Source organism: Amblyomma americanum, chromosome 9 (genome assembly GCF_052857255.1).
Source record: "Amblyomma americanum isolate KBUSLIRL-KWMA chromosome 9, ASM5285725v1, whole genome shotgun sequence".
In the NCBI taxonomy this organism is placed as follows: domain Eukaryota; kingdom Metazoa; phylum Arthropoda; class Arachnida; order Ixodida; family Ixodidae; genus Amblyomma; species Amblyomma americanum.
This window is the reverse complement of record NC_135505.1, coordinates 20,249,362-20,267,722: the sequence shown is the minus strand read 5'-3', so window position 1 is coordinate 20,267,722 and position 18,361 is coordinate 20,249,362. Positions and strand designations below refer to the sequence as shown.

General features: G+C 45.1%; 2 protein-coding genes across 2 annotated transcripts in view; both read left to right on the top strand.

The window, feature by feature from the left end:
• Positions 1 to 1,516: 1,516 nt before the first annotated feature.
• LOC144104041 (uncharacterized) lies at positions 1,517 to 6,764 on the top strand. The gene is made up of 5 exons (XM_077636824.1): positions 1,517 to 1,798; positions 1,910 to 2,096; positions 5,351 to 5,458; positions 5,987 to 6,286; positions 6,557 to 6,764. Exons 1-5 carry the CDS (start codon positions 1,731 to 1,733, stop codon positions 6,716 to 6,718), a joined length of 825 nt encoding a protein of 274 aa, XP_077492950.1. The 5' UTR covers positions 1,517 to 1,730; the 3' UTR covers positions 6,719 to 6,764.
• Positions 6,765 to 12,261: 5,497 nt separating this feature from the next.
• The window catches only part of TSG101 (tumor susceptibility gene 101), an 86,093-nt gene continuing 79,993 nt past the window's right edge, over positions 12,262 to 18,361 (top strand). Inside the window, exons 1-4 of the mRNA XM_077638391.1 lie at positions 12,262 to 12,644; positions 13,752 to 13,836; positions 18,020 to 18,085; positions 18,159 to 18,322. Of these exons, the coding sequence (XP_077494517.1) occupies positions 12,600 to 12,644; positions 13,752 to 13,836; positions 18,020 to 18,085; positions 18,159 to 18,322 (360 nt within the window). The 5' untranslated portion in view covers positions 12,262 to 12,599. The remainder of the gene's footprint in view (positions 12,645 to 13,751; positions 13,837 to 18,019; positions 18,086 to 18,158; positions 18,323 to 18,361) is intronic.

Below are 18,361 nucleotides of genomic sequence, written 5' to 3'. Positions count from 1 at the left end.
AATGTGCCTGAGTTTATTACAAAGCACTAGCGTGGCCGAATAAAGAACAAGGAGAAGCCCACTATTCCACAGAACACCCGATGCAAAACACGCCTTGTTCCAGCGATGAGAAGACAGCACGGGAGAGACACAACACGGACACACTGACGAGTGCTGGCTTTCAGCGGAGCATTTATTTCCAAGTAGCGAAGCAGGAGGAATGGGGAAGGCTAGAAAAAAAAGATTGTACAAACAAGACGAGCTCACTACAATTTGAAAGCTGATAAAAAATTCGAGGGGCAAAAGCACTGAAGTGCGGGATATCTCCCTGCTGCATTCCTCTTCACGCCTCATTCTCTTGTCCCTTTTCCACTTCTCGGTTCATTCATTTTCCTCTTCTTCACACCCTTTCTTTCTTGTTCTACCGCCGCTTTCTCGCTGTTCCTATGTGATTTAGGAACCCCTCCCCCGCTTCATTCCGCCCATCTTCTTCCCCTTCGCCCCTCTGCTACCCCTCACTTTTGTTTGTTAACTTTTGCATTCGTTGGCCGCCGAGTTTTTTACTGCACTTTCTCTGTCCCATACGCTTTTTCACTTTCTGTGCCTTTGGCCAGCAATTTTTCCTCAGGGTGTCTCGTTCAGCGTGCGTGTTCGCAGGTGGCTTTTAATGGAGCGGGGCCACATGCCTGACGGGCGCTCTCCGAGTTTTGTTGTCTTTTTGTACATTTTTGCGTCCACCAAGGATATTCTTATCTGCTGTTCTTACCCCAACTACTCCAAGCAGCCGAAATCGCAATTTTTTTCCAACGGCAACGCTCAAACCCGCTCAATACAGCGACGCGGCGAAGCAGACGGCTCGCTTTTCTCCTCCAGTATTCGACGGCAGCGCCCCGAGCGGCAGACCGCTTTTTTTTTTGCTTCAGCTCCTCCCGCCGAAACCCGCTTCGCTCTTGCCACTACAATTTCGTTTGAAACAGGTCAGCGCTAAAAAAAGAGACAAACACGGCGAGAGAACGACGACACAAGGGATGAGCGCTACTAACAACTGGTTTTATTTTTCGCTTCAGGGAAAGTAATGTTGACGCCCCTGGCTGTGTGCATGATACGATGTGACAAGGCTTTAAATACTTTCCCTGAAGCGCTCATCCCTTGTGTCGTCGTTCTCTCGCCGTGTTTGTCTCTTTTTTAGCGCTGACCTGTTTCAAACGAAATGCTTAACCAACTAGCCCAGCACCAAGTTTTGCTAAATTATGCCACTACAACCTTCTAGAACACTGTACCGAAAGCATCTACGGAACTACAGACTTCGCACACTTCGCACTGCTCCAGCGCGCACGTTCTAGTTCATGCCTTATGCCGCTAGGGAAGGGCATCTACGGGCGGCTTGGCGCTACAAATAACCTGTTGAGCAAGAGCAAGGCGGCGACGGTTATATTACTTCAAGGATGTAATGGTTTTGTCATTTGTCTACGTTTTGAGTAATCATCATTCGTCCATTGCCTCAGTAAAGATGCCAGAAAGTCTCACGCATGCATGCATGGAGGAAAAAAAACTGAGGAGGGAGCGTCCGGAGAGAACCTTGAAGCCAGTCATAAAAAGCAAAAAGCATACAAAAAGAAGGGAGTCGGTCCCCCCGTGACCATATCACGTGGTGGCGTGCGGTGATTTTTATCAGCGCGCGCGCATGCGCGCACCAGCGCGGAGAAACTGAAACCGAAACATTTTTGACGGGCTCAGGCGGGCACCGCATCATGAAGTGCTGCGTGCCCGGGTGCAGGAGCCGCACAGAAATAGTTTCTTCGGAGGTTTCGTTCCACCGGTGAGTGAATATTTCATAGTGCTGCGGTGAACATATGCGCTGTGGTTCTGCATGGCAAGAGCCCAACGGGCATGAATGGGTAACATTTCTTTTTTCAATATTTCGCGACAGGTTTCCGAATGACCCTGCCGCCAGAAAACGGTGGACTGACGCACTGCAACGTTCGGACAATTGGTTGCCGACAAAATGGAGCGTTGTTTGCTCCCTGCATTTTCGTGCAGAGGACTTCAAGGCTGCGACAGGGAACCTTCGCCGACTGACTGCAAGCGCCGTGCCATCGCTTTCTCTTGCTTCAGCTGTAAGTAGCATATGCGTGCATGCCAATTAATTAACAGCAGTGTTTATAGGAGCGAATAGGTGACTGATATGACGACATCTTTGCGTGCTTAGTCACCCTAATATTTAAGTGAGAGTGAATGCTTCTATAATAAGCACGACTGCAATGCACATATGCGCAATTTCGTGGCGTTGTATACAGCAAGTTCAGAACTATGCGCGGTATAGTACCATATATGACACCAGCCGGGACGAGGTTTGCCGACCGCCGTACGTTGGTTATGCCATGACAAAACAATTTAACGAGCTGTCATTCCCAATTGTAGCGCTCAGCTTAAAATCTATACAGCATTAATTATCAATCCGCTCTGTCTATGCATGAATACGCTAGTTGAAGACACTCTGGTTTTCTAAGGACATATGCATGCATGGTGTTGTAGAGGACGAGAAGAGGACGTACGCGCCGACACCGCCGTGGGTCGGACACACGAGATGCCTCGATATATATCGCGCATCCGCGCCGCTAACTTTTTATGCCTCACACCTGCGCGGCGAGACAGCATCAAACCGTCTCTCTCTCGTTGGCTCCGCGCTCTCGACCTTTCGAATTTCTTTTTATTTTGTGAAGAACAAAGTACTCAGTCTGCTGGGAATCTCGGATCCATGCTGTCAGCACGTCTCTTTTTATCCTGCAGCGCTAGGGCGAAGACCTGGCTATAATATACTGTGTAATATCGGTGTGAAACCAGCTTTACCTATCATAATCATTTTACTACACTGAACATGCGTGAGCAGCGTACGCCTCCCTCCTTAATGCCTGCATGCCTGTCGGCAACTTCACTGAATCTCCACATGTCGATGAAATTAAGCCTCAAACAAACGTATAGTTTCCTGTACTGTTGCGGAACAGCTCCTTTAGTGGCGTCGTTCCCGCAGATCATCGTCGCTTTTTGTCTATATCCGATAAATTCGAAGGCCAACCGGGCTAATAAACCTACGCGAGTCAGGGCTGCGACGTACTCAACCCCTTGCGGCTTAGCCCCACTGTTCGTTTTCATCACGAAAAGCGATATGCTATCTCTTCAACGGGCGGCCTTTTGGCAGGCAAAGTCAGTCCTATTCGCTGCCTCGTATTTTTTTTTTTTTCATGTTGTGTGTGTGTGTGCGCGCGCGTGCGTTTGCGAACGAGGCGAGCTTTGAAACAAGCCGAACCCTCGCCTCCCAAAGCTGCTGGCAGCGTTTATGAGGTCTGCGAGTATGCCGGTCTGCGCGCTATCCCCCCCCCCCCCCCCCCACCCCCCCCCCCATCCGCCACACACACGTGCCCACACACACGCCGCTTCTCGCTATCAGTGTTATCTCGCTTCTTATTTTCCCTGAGATATGGCTGTCGATTAGACCTAGCCTACGTAAGTATGATGGCATCTGTTTGTAGACCTTACATGCGTACTCGCAAACATATCTTTACAGTCGGGCCCACTGATAACGGTTCGAACACTCGTTTAATACGAATAAAGATGCGCTGCGATTGATATTATATGGCCATTGCGCCGAGTCTCAGAGGGTGCGAACATCCGGGACACAAAATTCAGTTACAGCAAACATGCATAGCACCAGGCACTCGCGTATCGATTCGGACGAGCTGCGCGCGCTCTTGCGCGGGCATCGATCGCTGTCGCTTTTTTGCGCGAAGGCCAATAAAGGGGCGCAGTTTAGGGGAAGCAAATGCAAAAAAAAGTTCGGACGTTTTCGTCAGTCGCATTAGTTATAGCCTGCCGCGCACGCACTGATCAGCGATTCCTTAAGACATATTGAGCACTACCATATGAAAAAAATTAAAGGTGCATTGAATTCTCCTTCCGTTGCCTCCTCTGATATAGTAATGTAATTGTGCATTGATGGTAAAATTGATTAATTACGAATCAAACACTAATTAACAATTACATAACATTTCATTGTTAATTTTATGAATTTACAGCTAATAGTTATATTCAATAATTATCAATCAAATGATTTAATTGTTATTTTTATTGTTCATTCAGTTCTAAAGGAAATATTAGTAATTCACCAATCTCATCACATACTCAGAGTAATTGGTGAAATTAATTGCCTTATGTATTCAATTATTTTATTTAGTCATTTAAACATTCCATTCAATCATTATTGATCATTACAAGATACGCTGTGCCAAGAGCAGAGTTAACAGTAGTGATTCACAGGCAATAATTAGCGCTGTGTAGGAGTTTCCTAAAACGACTTGTTCATGCTAATATTGTTGCCTGCCAAAGCGCGTTGGCCCTTAATTAAATTGATTGATTATAGAGGGATATACTAAAACTTAAATATTGTGGTGTTTTTTGTGCACGAAAACCGACTGCCCTCGCCATTGCACTCGCATGCAACGATGGCGCAATCTTCCGCAAAAGGATGACACTGGTTGCCGTTGACCAAAGACTGCATTGTGAAAAAAATTGAAATGCCACAGACGCAGAAATGGCAACATATGTAGGTACACATATCTCATGTCTGGCTGACAGCAGACTTTCTCATTGTGGGATACCTTAGGCCTGAACGCACAACACTGATCGCCCTGTGGTTGCAATATGCGTGATGCTCGCAGTGTACCCTAATCAAAACAGAAGTGGGAGGCATTGACATGAATAAAATACGGCCTGCTGGTGTCTCTATCAAGCATGATCAATCCACTTGCTGTGAATTTCCGGGTACAATTCACAAGCGACGTGTGGCGGTCATGTACAGTTGAGGTCAAGAGTCTGGACCACGTGTTACTCAAACGAAGCCGATAGCTTATATACTATTAGTCGGCGGCTGTGGAGGTCGCACTTGTAGAGATGAAAGAAAAAAATTTTCCCTGGTCTCCAGCTGCCGAATAATAGTGGGGCTATCGGCTTCGTTTCATTCACATGTGGTCCAGAGACTTTTGACCCTGATTGTACATCATACTTGTAATTTCCCAGCATTTTTTTCCAATCAAAGAGATTTGGAAACTAACCTACACATGCCAGAATGCTTCCATGCCAATGTTCGATTGCCCCGAAGTGCTCCAGATTAGAAATATTAGCGCTCAAAGCTCGGCGCACCTCAGCTCAAATTCTCCAAAAAGAAAATTTTCAGTTCTAAAAATTGCTCTAAATTCTGATTTAAGATACTGCCACACTGTGTAATGCCACTTCTGAAGCACGCATCAAACCATGTTTAATTATTCCATAATAGTAAGCGTGTTGTCTTATTACGTGCCTATTTTCTTCTGTGCAGACACACACAGGAGAACCATCGACAGCAGCTGCAGCAACGGCAAGTGAACAAGAAGTTCCGCATGAAAAGGATATTATACAAACAAGCCTACAGCCCTCAAATGAATCAGTATGTAAACCTGTGCAAATTCGTTTAGTGAGAGTGAGATCAAGATTGGCCTCTTCTGAGGGCATTGCAGATGTTTAATCAATGCAGCAAATTTCTTTGAGGACTCTAACAATTAATGAAATTTTATTAGTGTAACACACATGCACAAGGGAGCATATTTCGGACCATTTTACAATTACACTTTGCGTAGCACTCACCATGCTCTTGCATTGCTTGCAACTGCACTTATTTTCCACTTCCAGTTACTTTAAAGCTAGTAAATTGTACTGCATGCTATCTCGTGATGAAACAAGTACCTTAGAAACATTGCACAGTCAAAAAATAGGCAAAAATACCAGCGTAGAAATGCTTAAGACGGCACTTTTATGTGGCGAATCCATCCAAACTTACAGTTGCTTGGCCAATTTTTTTTTGTGATTTCGCAAATGTGTTTTATAAGGTGTAAATAGATAGAGACCAACATGCATGTCAGCACTCACAGTTCAGTTCTAAATTCTTTGATTCTGTTGCCCTTAATTATGGCTGCAGGTGCAGCATCTGTGTGATGCCGGCAGTGCTGCTGAAATTGCTGGTCCCTCACAAAGCGACTCGCAAGGCACAACTACTGCTCCGCCGCTTGCAGAGCAACACAGTGTTTCACCAGAGGAGATGGCAGCAGAAGAACTGAAGGAACAAGAGGTGGAGGTCCTGATGGAGTGGGAAACAGATTCTTCAGGAACCATATCTGCCGAAGAGGAAATGCCAATTCCTGTGTCCCCTCCGATGCGAAAGAAGCCTAGCCACAGGCAGCTGCCCTTCGACCGCAACCAGAGTGATCGCGAAGCTGCAGTGAGTTATATTCATTTACACTTCTGCATTATGCAAAAAATATGCTGCACTATTTGCCTGTGCCAGTTGGCCAATGAGCGCAACCCAATTTTGCAACCTTTCTATTCCCTAAGTAATGGATTAAATTTTGATTATTTTTCTTGTTCTCTTTTAAGGCTGTGGTCTGCAGCTTCATGCACTTGTTTTTTTTTGGTAGCATTCTGAGCAGAAAGGTCAAGTTGACTTGCTTTTGTGTGTCCTCACAACAGCTGTGTGTTCGTGTCCATGCAGGTGGCCGGCCTAAGACAAGGCACTGGAAATGCACAAGCCACTGCAAGACCGTCTCTGCAAGCCAGGAGGGTTGCAGTCATGGTGAGACGGCTACTAGACATTACTTGTATTCACTCAAAGCAACAGTTGGAAGAAAGTGGGACCCCTGTAATCCCTGTTTAGTACATAAAATGTATCATTAACTACTTCAGGAACATTATGCTTTGAAAATTTTCAGTTGAATGTTGCAATCAAATGCATTCTTGATTTTGAAGTTTTCTGTATTAACGGAAAGTGAAGGAGGTTCTGTGAGGTTGCACTTCACAATTCATAGATAGCTTTGTCAGAAAAAATATATATCGTTTTCAAACCTAAACAAAAATGAGGCTTTACAGTTATTCTTGAAGCCTGGGTGTTCAAAATAATGCAGAGAAAAAATGTGGCAGTTTTTCTTCCCCATACTTTTTGTTCCATGCCTCCGGCCTTCGGCAATGTGCCACAATCGCTTATGATGCACATTTCGTTAAATACAAATGTGATGGAATGTGCGTTTGTTCCAGGACCAAACTTGAAATTATCTCAAAATAAAGCACTGGAGCTATGTGACCACTGAACACAAAAATCAGATTTAGACTATTGAACTAACTTGGAAGGCTGTGAGTGCTCATACTATTACAAGTTTTTGAAGGGCGACACTGAGGCGACAGGGAGTACTTTCTAATTACTGATGGCATGCCGGCTGCAAAAACTATATCAAGTATAAATAACTGGAAGCTCATTCCGTCCAGCCCTATTCTGCCTACCGTACAGCTTTGTGTGTTTAGCTTGATTATGAAAAGCATTTATCAGATGTAAACTTATGAAAAATTATTTTGAAGTTCTGAGAAACGTTACTTTGCAAGTCATTATTGCTCTAGCATTTTAATATGTCCATCACCTTTCCTAGCAGGATTTCTATGAGAAGCACTTTAGGCTCAAATGCTTGCTTTCATAAGCCAAGTGGTGCTTATGACACAACCACCATTGAATTCCCACCATATTTTTGCATGAGCTCTGGTTTTTGTGGTAAAAAAAAATTGCTCACCGTTACTTTTTTGCCTGTGTATACTCAAACTTGGGGTGATACATGCAATCATGTCTTCATCATATCAATAAAGTGCAATGAGAAAATTTTTGATATTTGTATGTGCTATTATTGCCAGCCTTCAGGAAAAAAGGATACCCCCGAAAAGGCGTTCCTGCGTCATCAGGTGAAGCGCTATGCTGCCATCCATGTCTTCACCAAAAAGAAAATAAAAAGACTGCAGCAAGCGCAGCGCCGTCTTCAACGCAAGGTTGCTCGCCTTTCAAGTGTGATTGATGATCTATCAAAAAACAAAATTCTGATTGAGGAAAACATTGCTGCACTCCAAAGCCTTGCAGGCTCCAAAGAAAACTTATTGATGCGTCACATCGTGGAAAAAACAGGCAAACCACATTCAATGGCCTACTCTCCAGAGTTAAGAGCTTTTGCTTTAACTTTGCATTTTTATTCCCCCAGGGCATACAACTATGTCAGGGCTGTTTTTGACACATGTTTGCCTCATCCCAAGACATTATCAAAATGGCTTGAGCACATTGATGGCTCTCCTGGTTTTTCAAAAGAAGCATTGGCTGCACTTGAAATGAAAGTGGAAGAAAATTCAAAGCTGGGCCATTCCACACTCTGCAACTTGGTTGTAGACGAAATGGCGATTAGGCGACATGTCGAATGGGACGGTAAGAGGTTTCATGGGCATGTGGACATGGGCACTGAAGTGAACGATGACAGCTTCCCCATTGCTAAAGACTCCTTTGTTGCTATGCTGGTGGCAATCAATGGGAGATGGAAGCTACCATTAGGGTACTTCATTGTTGATGGCCTAGGAGGTGAGCAACGGAGCAACATTGTCCTCCAGGCTACTTCTCTTGCACACGAAAAGGGCGCACATGTAGTAAGTTTAACTTGCGATGGTGCAGCTGCGAATGTTTCTATGTTGCGCAACCTTGGTTGCAAGCTTGGCTTGGAAGAGCTGAACACTGCTTTTCCTCACCCTGTTACAAATCGGCCAATATTTGTTTTATTGGATGCCTGCCACATGCTTAAGCTTCTTAGAAACACACTATGCGACAAAAAAGTTTTAGAAAATGCCAGTGGAGGCCTAATAATGTGGAGGCACATCGAACAGCTGCATGAGTTGCAATACTCAGAGGGACTACATTTAGCAAACAAATTGAGACAATCCCACATCAACTGGCACTCTCAGCCAATGAAAGTGTCCCTTGCAGCACAGGTATTCAGCACATCTGTAGCAGATGCTATTGCAGAATGCAGGGAACTAAATGTAACAAGCTTGCGAGATTCTGCAGCCACAGAAGAGTTTGTAAGATATGTGAACAATGTGTTCGACATTCTCAACTCGCGACACTTGAAGCAAAGAGGCTGGAAAAAGCCCTTGTGCCCTGAAAATGTGGCTGCTGTTACCACATACTTGCAAAAAGCAAAGGAATACTTTTCCTTTATTCGAGACCCAGCACAAAAAAAACTGATCACAGAAACTAACAGAAAGACAGGATTTATTGGCTTTTTAATTTGCATGCAGAGTGTAATTTCCTTGTACATCCATTTAGTTCAGGACAATGCAGTATTAGCATACCTGCCTACTTCGAAATTGAGCCAGGACCACCTTGAACTGTTTTTTGCAGCGATACGTTCATTCGGCCGCTGCAACGACAATCCAACTGCACGGCAGTTTGCTGCAGCATTCAAGTGCCTTATAGTGCAAAATGAGGTGAAAGATGTTGCCAGTGGAAACTGTCTTCCACTTGAGCACATAAGCATTCTCTATGTGAGCTCATCTGTGAAGCCATCTTCAACAGAGGTAATAAACATGACCACCACTCGCAAAAGCCTAACAGAAAATGAGCCTTCTGTCGAAACAGTGCCGAGCATTATTGAAGAGCATGCTTACTGCTCTGATCCAGGCAAAATTTCAGAAACTTCCGAGGTTGTTGTTTCATACATTGCTGGATTTGTGGTAAGAAATCTACAAGCCAGTCTGAAGTGTCATGAGTGTGTATCTGCACTAACCACATCACGTCATGATGACAAAACCTACTCCCTGATTCGAAGGAAATCGCATGGTGGCTTAATCTACCCCTCAAAGGATGTCCTCACAATCTGTCAGCAATGTGAGAAAGAACTGCGTCGAGCCATAGCTTGTTCTCCTTTGATGTCACGAGGGCTTGTAGATAAGGTTGCAGTAGCTGCAATGACAGCATTTATAGGTAAAGACCTTTTTAGAGTTCTTAATGAACACATGATTGATAACCTTCCCCTTGAAAATCACTCATCCCACCTTGTGAGGGCAATTGTACAAAAATATCTAGACATCAGGATGCATTATCTTGCCAAAACGGCCACAGGGCAACTTCACCTAGAAAGGGTGCGACAAAAGCACACAAAGCTGACACAATTCAAAGGTCAATAGTTAAAAAAATTATTGAAAACGCAGTACTATGCTATGGGACAGATATTACTGCAGTAACATCTTTAAATCATTGGCTATCAGCCCTGCCAAGCCACTAAGGCAGTTTTCTTGCGGCTGCTTCCTGTCTTGAGGTCAGTGAAAGATAAATATTGTTATTATTAATTACCAAGAACTGACTTAATAGCTGTTAGGGAAATTGTGTTACATGATTAACCGAATTTGTTTCAACAAAGTGTGTGTGTTGTCTTTGAACAAAGTGTCTTCTTTAATTGTGTTTCATTTGATGCTTGCAGTACACACTAACATGCAAAGCTTTGAATGCATGTCGAGGCTGTTGCATGTTCTTTAACTCTAAATGTTGTATACTGCTCAAGAGTTCATACAAAGCGTGGGCAAGCAATGTTATTGTTTTTACTACCCTTGTCAAACTGCATATGCATCATAATTAATGCATTTTATTATTGTTTTTTTAAGCACACAGCATTTCTACAGCCCAAGTGCTACTGGAAGTCCAATTGTACTTATTATGTACCTGTGTTACATTGTGTGTATAATAATGATTACCACTTATTCAGAACTGTATAATTATAGGGAAGCTCAACCTTAACCTATCCAACAATCAGCGCCCATAATATACATTTTCTTCTTATGCATCACAATGTTTGATGTTTCTACAGCTTATATTTAGTTCTCGAAATTGTGTATAATAGTCCTGAAATAAAATGTCTTGCTTACTGCTTCACGCATTGCCGTTTCAGTTCGTATTGCACCATAACGTGCATCTGAGCATAAGGTTTAATTTGATCACGCGCAAGTTTTGCATATTAATGTGTTTCGGAATTATACGCGCGCCGCATGCTTCTCTGAGCTCAACTGGTGAATCGCTCGAGCTAAAATTTCGCACACAAATGAAATTTGGTCGCCAGTATTAATGTTTTAAACCACATTTTTGGGGGGTACTCGCCTGATATTCTATCAAAGAAGTCGCATATTTGCATCGTCTGCGGCGACGGCGAAGCAAAACTAGCCACGGCGCGCGTATAATTCCGCAATGCCCTTCACTGAGAGCAGCACAGATAATCCCAGCAATTCCAATTAACGGGCCTCTGCATTTCGCTACCACTGAAATGCGGCAGCCGCGACTGGGATTGTAATTATCCACAGTAATGTGCGAGCGATTGTCTGGTTTCTTCATCTCTGGAGCAGGTTTGTCTTAAAAATCCAAGCAAACAATTTACGGCAGATCCTTTCCCGCGTTTTATGCTGGAAGACGGGAAAAGATGCCTATGCTAAGGCAAAACTGCCGCGCGTCATCACAGGCGGACGCCTTCAGCTACGTGTCTCCCCATGTACAGTGAAAATTTAAACGAAAGTACGGAGAGAGAGCCATCGTAAATAGTTGCTTCACTTTTCTATTGAGTATAGTATTGAATCCGCGCAAGCCATTGTCGTGAGACGTACCAGATGTGCACGCTTCTGCCTGGCGCTGTTAGTTTGGTGAATGACATGTGTGTTCCACCAAAAATACCAGCTGTTATCTCTCATAAATTTCATAGGGACCACCGAACGATTGCACATACCGAACCAAAAAAAAAAAAAAAGCGGCTTGGAGCTCGCCACAGTAGGCGGCCGCGCCGTAGCCCGTGCGGCCGAGCAGACGCGCGCACTAAAACATACCGACACCAAAACATTAGGGGCCGACTCGGAGAGCGAAAAAATGGGGGAAAAAACGGCTTCATAAACACTCGGCTTGCGAAGGCTGGCCGCGTGACGTCATGCTCTCTCCTAGTTTTCCTTCCTCCATGCATGCATGCGCGCAAACCGAATATTCACCGCTAAGATTAAAAGAAATGTCATATTTGCATTGTTCATTACTATGTTTCAAAATAATAAGAGAGGACAAAGTCACAGGGAGGCAGTGAGAGGAGAGAAATTATTTGATAAAAGCAGACGATGATGATGATCATGACAAACAAACAGGTCAACCGAGCGTCCTCAACGGCCAAAAGTTAACGAAAGTTGGCGCACGCAGTCCCTTAGGACCCCGCCAGATGCGCAGGCCTTTAGTTCAGTAGGTCTTGAGCAGAAAAACCCCTGAAGCTTCAGGCATGTTCTTTAGGAGGCATCCTAGACGTCACACTAGACGTCTTGTTAGACGTCTAGAGCATTGGAACGCAGCCATTGTTCTGCATGTTTGCAGTTGTTGTAGTTCTCGTCATTGCCCATAGGTGCCGCGGCAGTCAGCTTACCTCTGATTGTTAGCTCCCGATGAGGCCCCCGATAGGCCTCATAAGGAGCAGTGGATCTTGATTGGGGGTTTCTCAACTCGTTGCTTGCTGTCTCGCACTATCAAACACTATCATGAGCGGTAATGGGTGTTGGTAGAAGTTCACTCTGTATGTGTGATATGTGGCTGTGCGTTGGCTTTTAAGAGCTTTCATGGACACTGCTGTGAAGACCGTCGCCGTGTGTGTGTTTACGGCGTCCCTGCCCTAGTGTGCGTCATCCGAGCAGTGTGTGTGTGGTACCCCGTCGAACCGATCGCCTCAGCGGCAATGCCCCAGTCATTGGACCAGTACCTCTCGTCTCTGCTTACAAAGGTAGGTCAGCACGAAGCAGTCGGCGTCTTCGCGTGGTGGTGATCCTCTGCAGTGCGGCCGCTGGCTGCGGTGCTGCAGCACTGCGAGCTTCTGCAGTCTTGGAGGGTGTGCGGAGGTTTCCATCACGGAACCACCGCTTCCCGCTTCGCTGGAATCGGCAGTTTCCTGACAGCGGGTCATATGCAGTAGGGCGCCTGGATACAGCGTTAAAAAAAATAAAAGGAAGCTGCATCGAGGCACCCTATTGTGCAGCGCAGGTCTGATTTGCCTCACCGCGGCGTAATTGGGGTCTTCGGCTGTCGGGAGAGGCCTTGCAATTTGTCTCACCGCAGTTAGTACTCGCACTCTAGCCAAAATCGCGCGTGACGGATGTTTTCGGTTGACTGCTGGTAAACATCTCACTTTTTTTCTTTGTGCGTCGGGGAAGCGTACGCTGAAACCGGCTGAAACCGTAGCTCACTCGGCCCTCACTCCACTTGTCAGAGCTGGCTTGTCTGCGCTTTTAGCCTGTGCTCTGCCGGATGCTTTGACTTTGCGAATTGGTTGGCTGTAGAACCACACCAGAAACAAACTTTCCTGACCGCAGAACTAGTTTTACGGGCAAATCGCAGGCCTCCTCGACATGGCTGCACTTTCGCACTGGTTCACAAAAGTGTCGTGCCAGAGCAGCACCACTTCTTGCGGCGCGAGTGTTGTGCTGTCGGTGCAGTGGCCAAGTCGAGTGCAGCACCGTTACAGCTGCATAGCGGATACCTGCTGTTGTGGCTGGTAGTCCAAATAGGGCATTTGATGGACCGACAGTTGTAAAGAAACTGACACAAGCACACACAGAAGTTGCGACAGATGTGAAGTCTCTGAGGCTTAAGCATCCCCATAGTTTTTCGTCTGTAATTGTCCCTTTTTCATCCATTTTGTGTTTTACAAGTGTGAGGATCATGTTTTTTTTTTTTTCTGCACACGGTCGTGTAGTATTTTTTGTAACCACTCCTGCATGGGCCAAGAAAGGGTGTGTCTGAATAAGTAAATAAAAATTTCACAGCGCCTGATCTTTGTCAGTCACACCCTGACAAAGTGTGTGTGTCCTAATTGGGTTCCCCCTGGTCACAGTACCACTATGCAGACCAAGCCAAGAAGGACATCACCAATGCCCTGCAGCACTACCGGAACCTCTCGCCAACCTCTGCACAGTTTGGTGAGAAGAGCTTCCTCGCACTTTTCTTTTGTTTGCGCTTAGAAACACACTTAGAAATTTGTGGAAGAGGCTTGGCTGAAGCTGACAGCTAGTCCTCTCATGTTGTTTCTTTTATTTATCTGTTTTGTCTCGTTGATGGCCCAAGGGCACTGTAAAAAGGGGCAGTGTAGTACCTTCAGTTCTAGCAAGAAAGGCAGAAGGTGGTGCCACTCATTGTGGCAAGAAGGAAGTCGAGCAGACACATGACAAGGCGTAAACCTTTAATTGGTGGCCACTGCCTGAAGAGTCATGTGGTGGAAAAGAAGAAACCTGCTTTTTAAAGGGGCTCTGCAGCACCTTCTGGTGAGAGTGCATAAACTCACTTAGTCATTGCATTGTGCTGTCATGAACACCTGGGCAAGATAATACACTTTACACGCAACAGAGAATCCAGTCACGCACGAAAATTGGTGATCCTTTTCTGGTGACTCTTTCTTGCTCACACCTTCCTCTGTTTCACGCTCCTGCACTGCCGGTTAAGAGATGGCTATTGGTTATATTCACGGCCAGTCAGCCGCATCGCTTCGGCAGGTCAGGAAGCTCCACCCTCCTGGGAATTCCCGCATGCGTTGGCAATGGGGCCAGTGGGGGAGTGCCGACCTTTCAGTGTGCAAAAAGTGACGAGAGGAGAGAGAAAAGCACGGAGACGCTGAAATTCAAATTTTGACTACAGATAACTCTGTTTCTAACAAACTCATTCGAAAAATTATTGCTGGAGTACATTCGTGGAGTGGTGTCCTTTAAAATCCCAGCATGCCTCAACCTTATTGAGAACCCCTTTCACAGCTTCTTTAATGCTTGGCCACTGTAGTAAATAATCTGTAGGAGATTCAGATGGGAGTCCTTTTGTAGCATCCCCATACCAAGGCTACTTTTGTAATGACTGGCACAGTTTAAAGCTGATTCAAGGGCACCTGTTACTGCTGCTCCAGGGCAGTGTACAATGGAAGAGGCATATTTCAGTATGGACATCACCAAAAATTCATACAAAATGAGCCCATGGTCAGTGGGAGCGGCTGAGAAATATTTGTGCACATATCTAGTCTCGCGACTAGCATTGCATATCTTTGACGTGCACATTTCTTGAGTGCTCGCAAGTAACACAGATTCCAAGCTACTTATCAGAATTGAAGAAAGCCCATTTAGGCTGTCAGCAGAATTCAGGTTGATAAGGTTGTGATGAACCACGATCATTACTTCACACCTGACTGAGGTCTTGTTAATGTAATACCGGAGCATAGAAACATCATGGGAGTCCGTGATTACACAATACTGTAGTGGGATACAGTGGAAAACAAAAACATTTGGTAACACTGGGCCACAGTCTGCAGCATCCTGTATGTGCTGACCAGTCGCAACAGGAAAAGAAATCAGCTTTGTAATGTCTGACTATATCAGACAAGCCTGGGGCGTCAAAATTCTTGAGCATGTCATTATGTCTTGTGCTTAGCTGCTTGTTCAGCTAACAAGGAAAAGCTTTAACGATAGACTACCATATTTGCTGGGGTATAAGTGGTGTTTTTTTTCTTAATTTATCAATGCGCTTTATGCATCGGTGCAACTAATAGACCGAAATAGAGTCGAAATAGAAATTTGTCGTGGAGGTATTCTGTGTGGCTGTCCTGAATGTGGGCTGAGCTTCACTGCAGAATCTAAGTTTATTCGACTGCAGTAACTGAGGCCAGACTATCGAGACCAATGTGAAGGCTGTCCTGGCCTTCCCTATTGGAATAGAAACGCTTGTTGAAGTCATGGACAAGGCCTGATTTTTTTCAGCATCCGAAGGCAGTGTTCAGTAGGCAGGTTTAAAAGGATGCGATGTAGTACTGCATCATGGCATCGGAGACACTCGAGGGGAGACCCCGTTAGTGTTGCTGGCACCTGTTGCAAGTGTCCGTCATCAATAAAGCCAGCTAATTCATGCGGAGGGATCTCTGTTCAGGGCGCCAGTGTTGTAAGACCAGCCCACCGTTCAACTATGCATTGCATCCATACACTTGCTACTAGTTGGACAAAATAAGGTGGAAACCCATGTGAGGTGCCCTGGGTGCATGCCTGTTACCGTCCCAACTCCTTATCCAGTGCGCCAAGTTGTGACGGGGGGAAATAAACAGCCAATCATCGTAGTTTAAAGCAGTGGTAATTTCAATTTAAAAACCACGGCTTTTATCTCATATGTAGGTCAAACGTGAAGGTGTACATGCGCGAACAGGACGGCCCAATTGCACTCGCACATTTCCCTAGAGAAACTAAGGAAAGAATGCGTGGGCATCTGTTGGTGCTGCCCGTGCCTGTATGCTCACAAGCTGTATCTTGTAAACATAAAACTTGGGGCCTTCTTAGCCTCATGCTGCCTGCCATGGTGTCTGCAATGAGTGGCTGTTTGAGCACCTTTCTTTGGGCTATTATATGGTGTTATACTAATCTAACCCGCTAATCCACCTTAATCCATTTTCTGGGGTCGGCCTGCTTCCAAAGTTTTGGGGGTCCTCAGATTTTCAAATTTGGCGGTGCCGTATGATTGGTCCACTGATGGTCACGTGGCATTGATGATGTCACGACCCTCTTGACCTATGGGGGAATTTCGTGAAAGAGAAGTCGGAAATTTTTTTGTGAAAAGGCAACCGAAGTGCTATTGCATTAACAAAACATCATTCTTGACCAAGCCACTGACTGTCTGAGCACTCAAAGGAACCAGCCACTGATTGTGCCTGATATTGTAAAGATTGAGCACTGCCAAATCAAAGAAACGAGGATTTATAATTTTAATTTGGCATTGAAGATCGTGTAAAAAGCCATCTTGCAGTGAAATCCGTCATTATCAGTGTAGCCCAGCACGGGACCACATCTCGGTAAATTCTTTGAAGTGCGTAGTATTTTTTTATTTCAGCAGTGTTTGTCATGTTGTATTGTAGTTTACACTTTCTCTAGTGCGACCTTCGATGAAGAGTAATGTTCCCTTTTCATTGTCGACCAGCTCACTGTTTTGCAAAATATTATTTACCGTGTTCGCTATATGGCACACAAAAGAAACAACTTTTCTGCGACAAGAAGGATGTCAAATTCAACTGAAACTGTAAGATCACTGCTACATGCAGTAGACTCCCAGAAAAAGCTCGAGTTTGCTGTGTGCACAATTGTGTACAAACCGACTGAAAGGGGTGACATCACACAAGCTGAGAAACAGTAGAAATTACAGTCCAAACAATAGGTCATGAAATAAGAGGTGTCATCCACTCCTTTCCAGTCCTGTGGTTTCTGCTTTCTTCTCTACTCTTAAAAGACATACCAGCCTGCCAGGTTTCTGCCTTGTTAACCCTTTCAAATGCAAATTTTTGTTTCCATCGAAAAATATTTTTCCACCTACCTTAAATAGTATATTCAGGCCTCAAGGAAGATATGTTTTCTTGCACGAAATACCAGAAGTTAACTTTTTTGCAGGTATGTGCAAAATTTTGTACAATCTGTCGAAATTGATGAAAATAGCAATATGAAAATGCCTGGACTTGTCAAGAAAACACCTGAAGGATTGTGCAGTCGATTTCTGTTCCCAAAATGCACATTATGCTTGAACTTGCGAAAGAATAGTGATGTTACTATCAGTGACAAAATCTGTCTGCGTAAAATGGAGGATGACATGCTCCCAGTTCACTATGTTAGAAAATACTGCTTACTGTGTTCGTTATATGGCATATATAACCATCTTATTTGTGACATGAGATATGCTGAATTCAGCACTAACAAAGTAATCATGGCTAGGTGCAGCCTGCTCTGAGAAAAAGCTTTGAGTTCACTTTGGTACAAAGCACCCTAAAGGGGTCAGATAAAATGCTAATGCTTTTTTTGCAGATTTGCACCTCCATCAATATGTTTTTTAGATCTTGAGGCTGCACTGCAAGCAGTGCTGACCGTTGGGAGTGACATCATCCAAAGTGTTCTACACTGCATGCACTGGTGGGCATTCACTGTGCACTCTGCCTATTTGGCACATACATTCATAGCAGCACCCTTCCTCCACACTTTTCTTGGTGCTTGAAGCCACATCTCCCAATGGCTGCTCCAGCTAGGTGGCAGTGCTGGGGAAGTAGAAGGAAGGGACATCGCTTCTGGCTAACCGTTTTGCTGTCTGATTGCTCCCCAACAGTGTTCAATGATGGCACCAAGAAGGAGCTGTTCTGCTTGGATGGCACCATCCCAGTCACCTACAAAGGTGAGCCACTTTTGCAACCCTACTGGGCAATAGTTGGAATCAGTTTTGCAACATGCTAGGTGTTGCGGTGCAGGTGCCACCTACAACATCCCTGTGTGCATCTGGCTACTGGACACGCACCCGTACAACTCCCCCATGTGCTACGTGAAACCGACAGCCTACATGCAGATCAAGGTGTCTCGCCACGTGGACCAGACAGGCCGAGTCTTCCTGCCCTACCTGCATGAGTGGAACCCTGTAAGCCTTCTCTTTGCTTGCTTTACACTACGCTTGTAG

Excerpts from the sequence above, each read along its gene's own strand:
- LOC144104041 (XM_077636824.1), top strand. The coding sequence starts at position 1,731 with ATGAAGTGCTGCGTGCCCGGGTGCAGGAGCCGCACAGAAATAGTTTCT. Across the intron at positions 2,097-5,350 it reads CGCTTTCTCTTGCTTCAGCT|ACACACACAGGAGAACCATC; the intron begins GTAAGTAGCATA and ends TCTTCTGTGCAG. Across the intron at positions 5,459-5,986 it reads TACAGCCCTCAAATGAATCA|GTGCAGCATCTGTGTGATGC; the intron begins GTATGTAAACCT and ends TTATGGCTGCAG.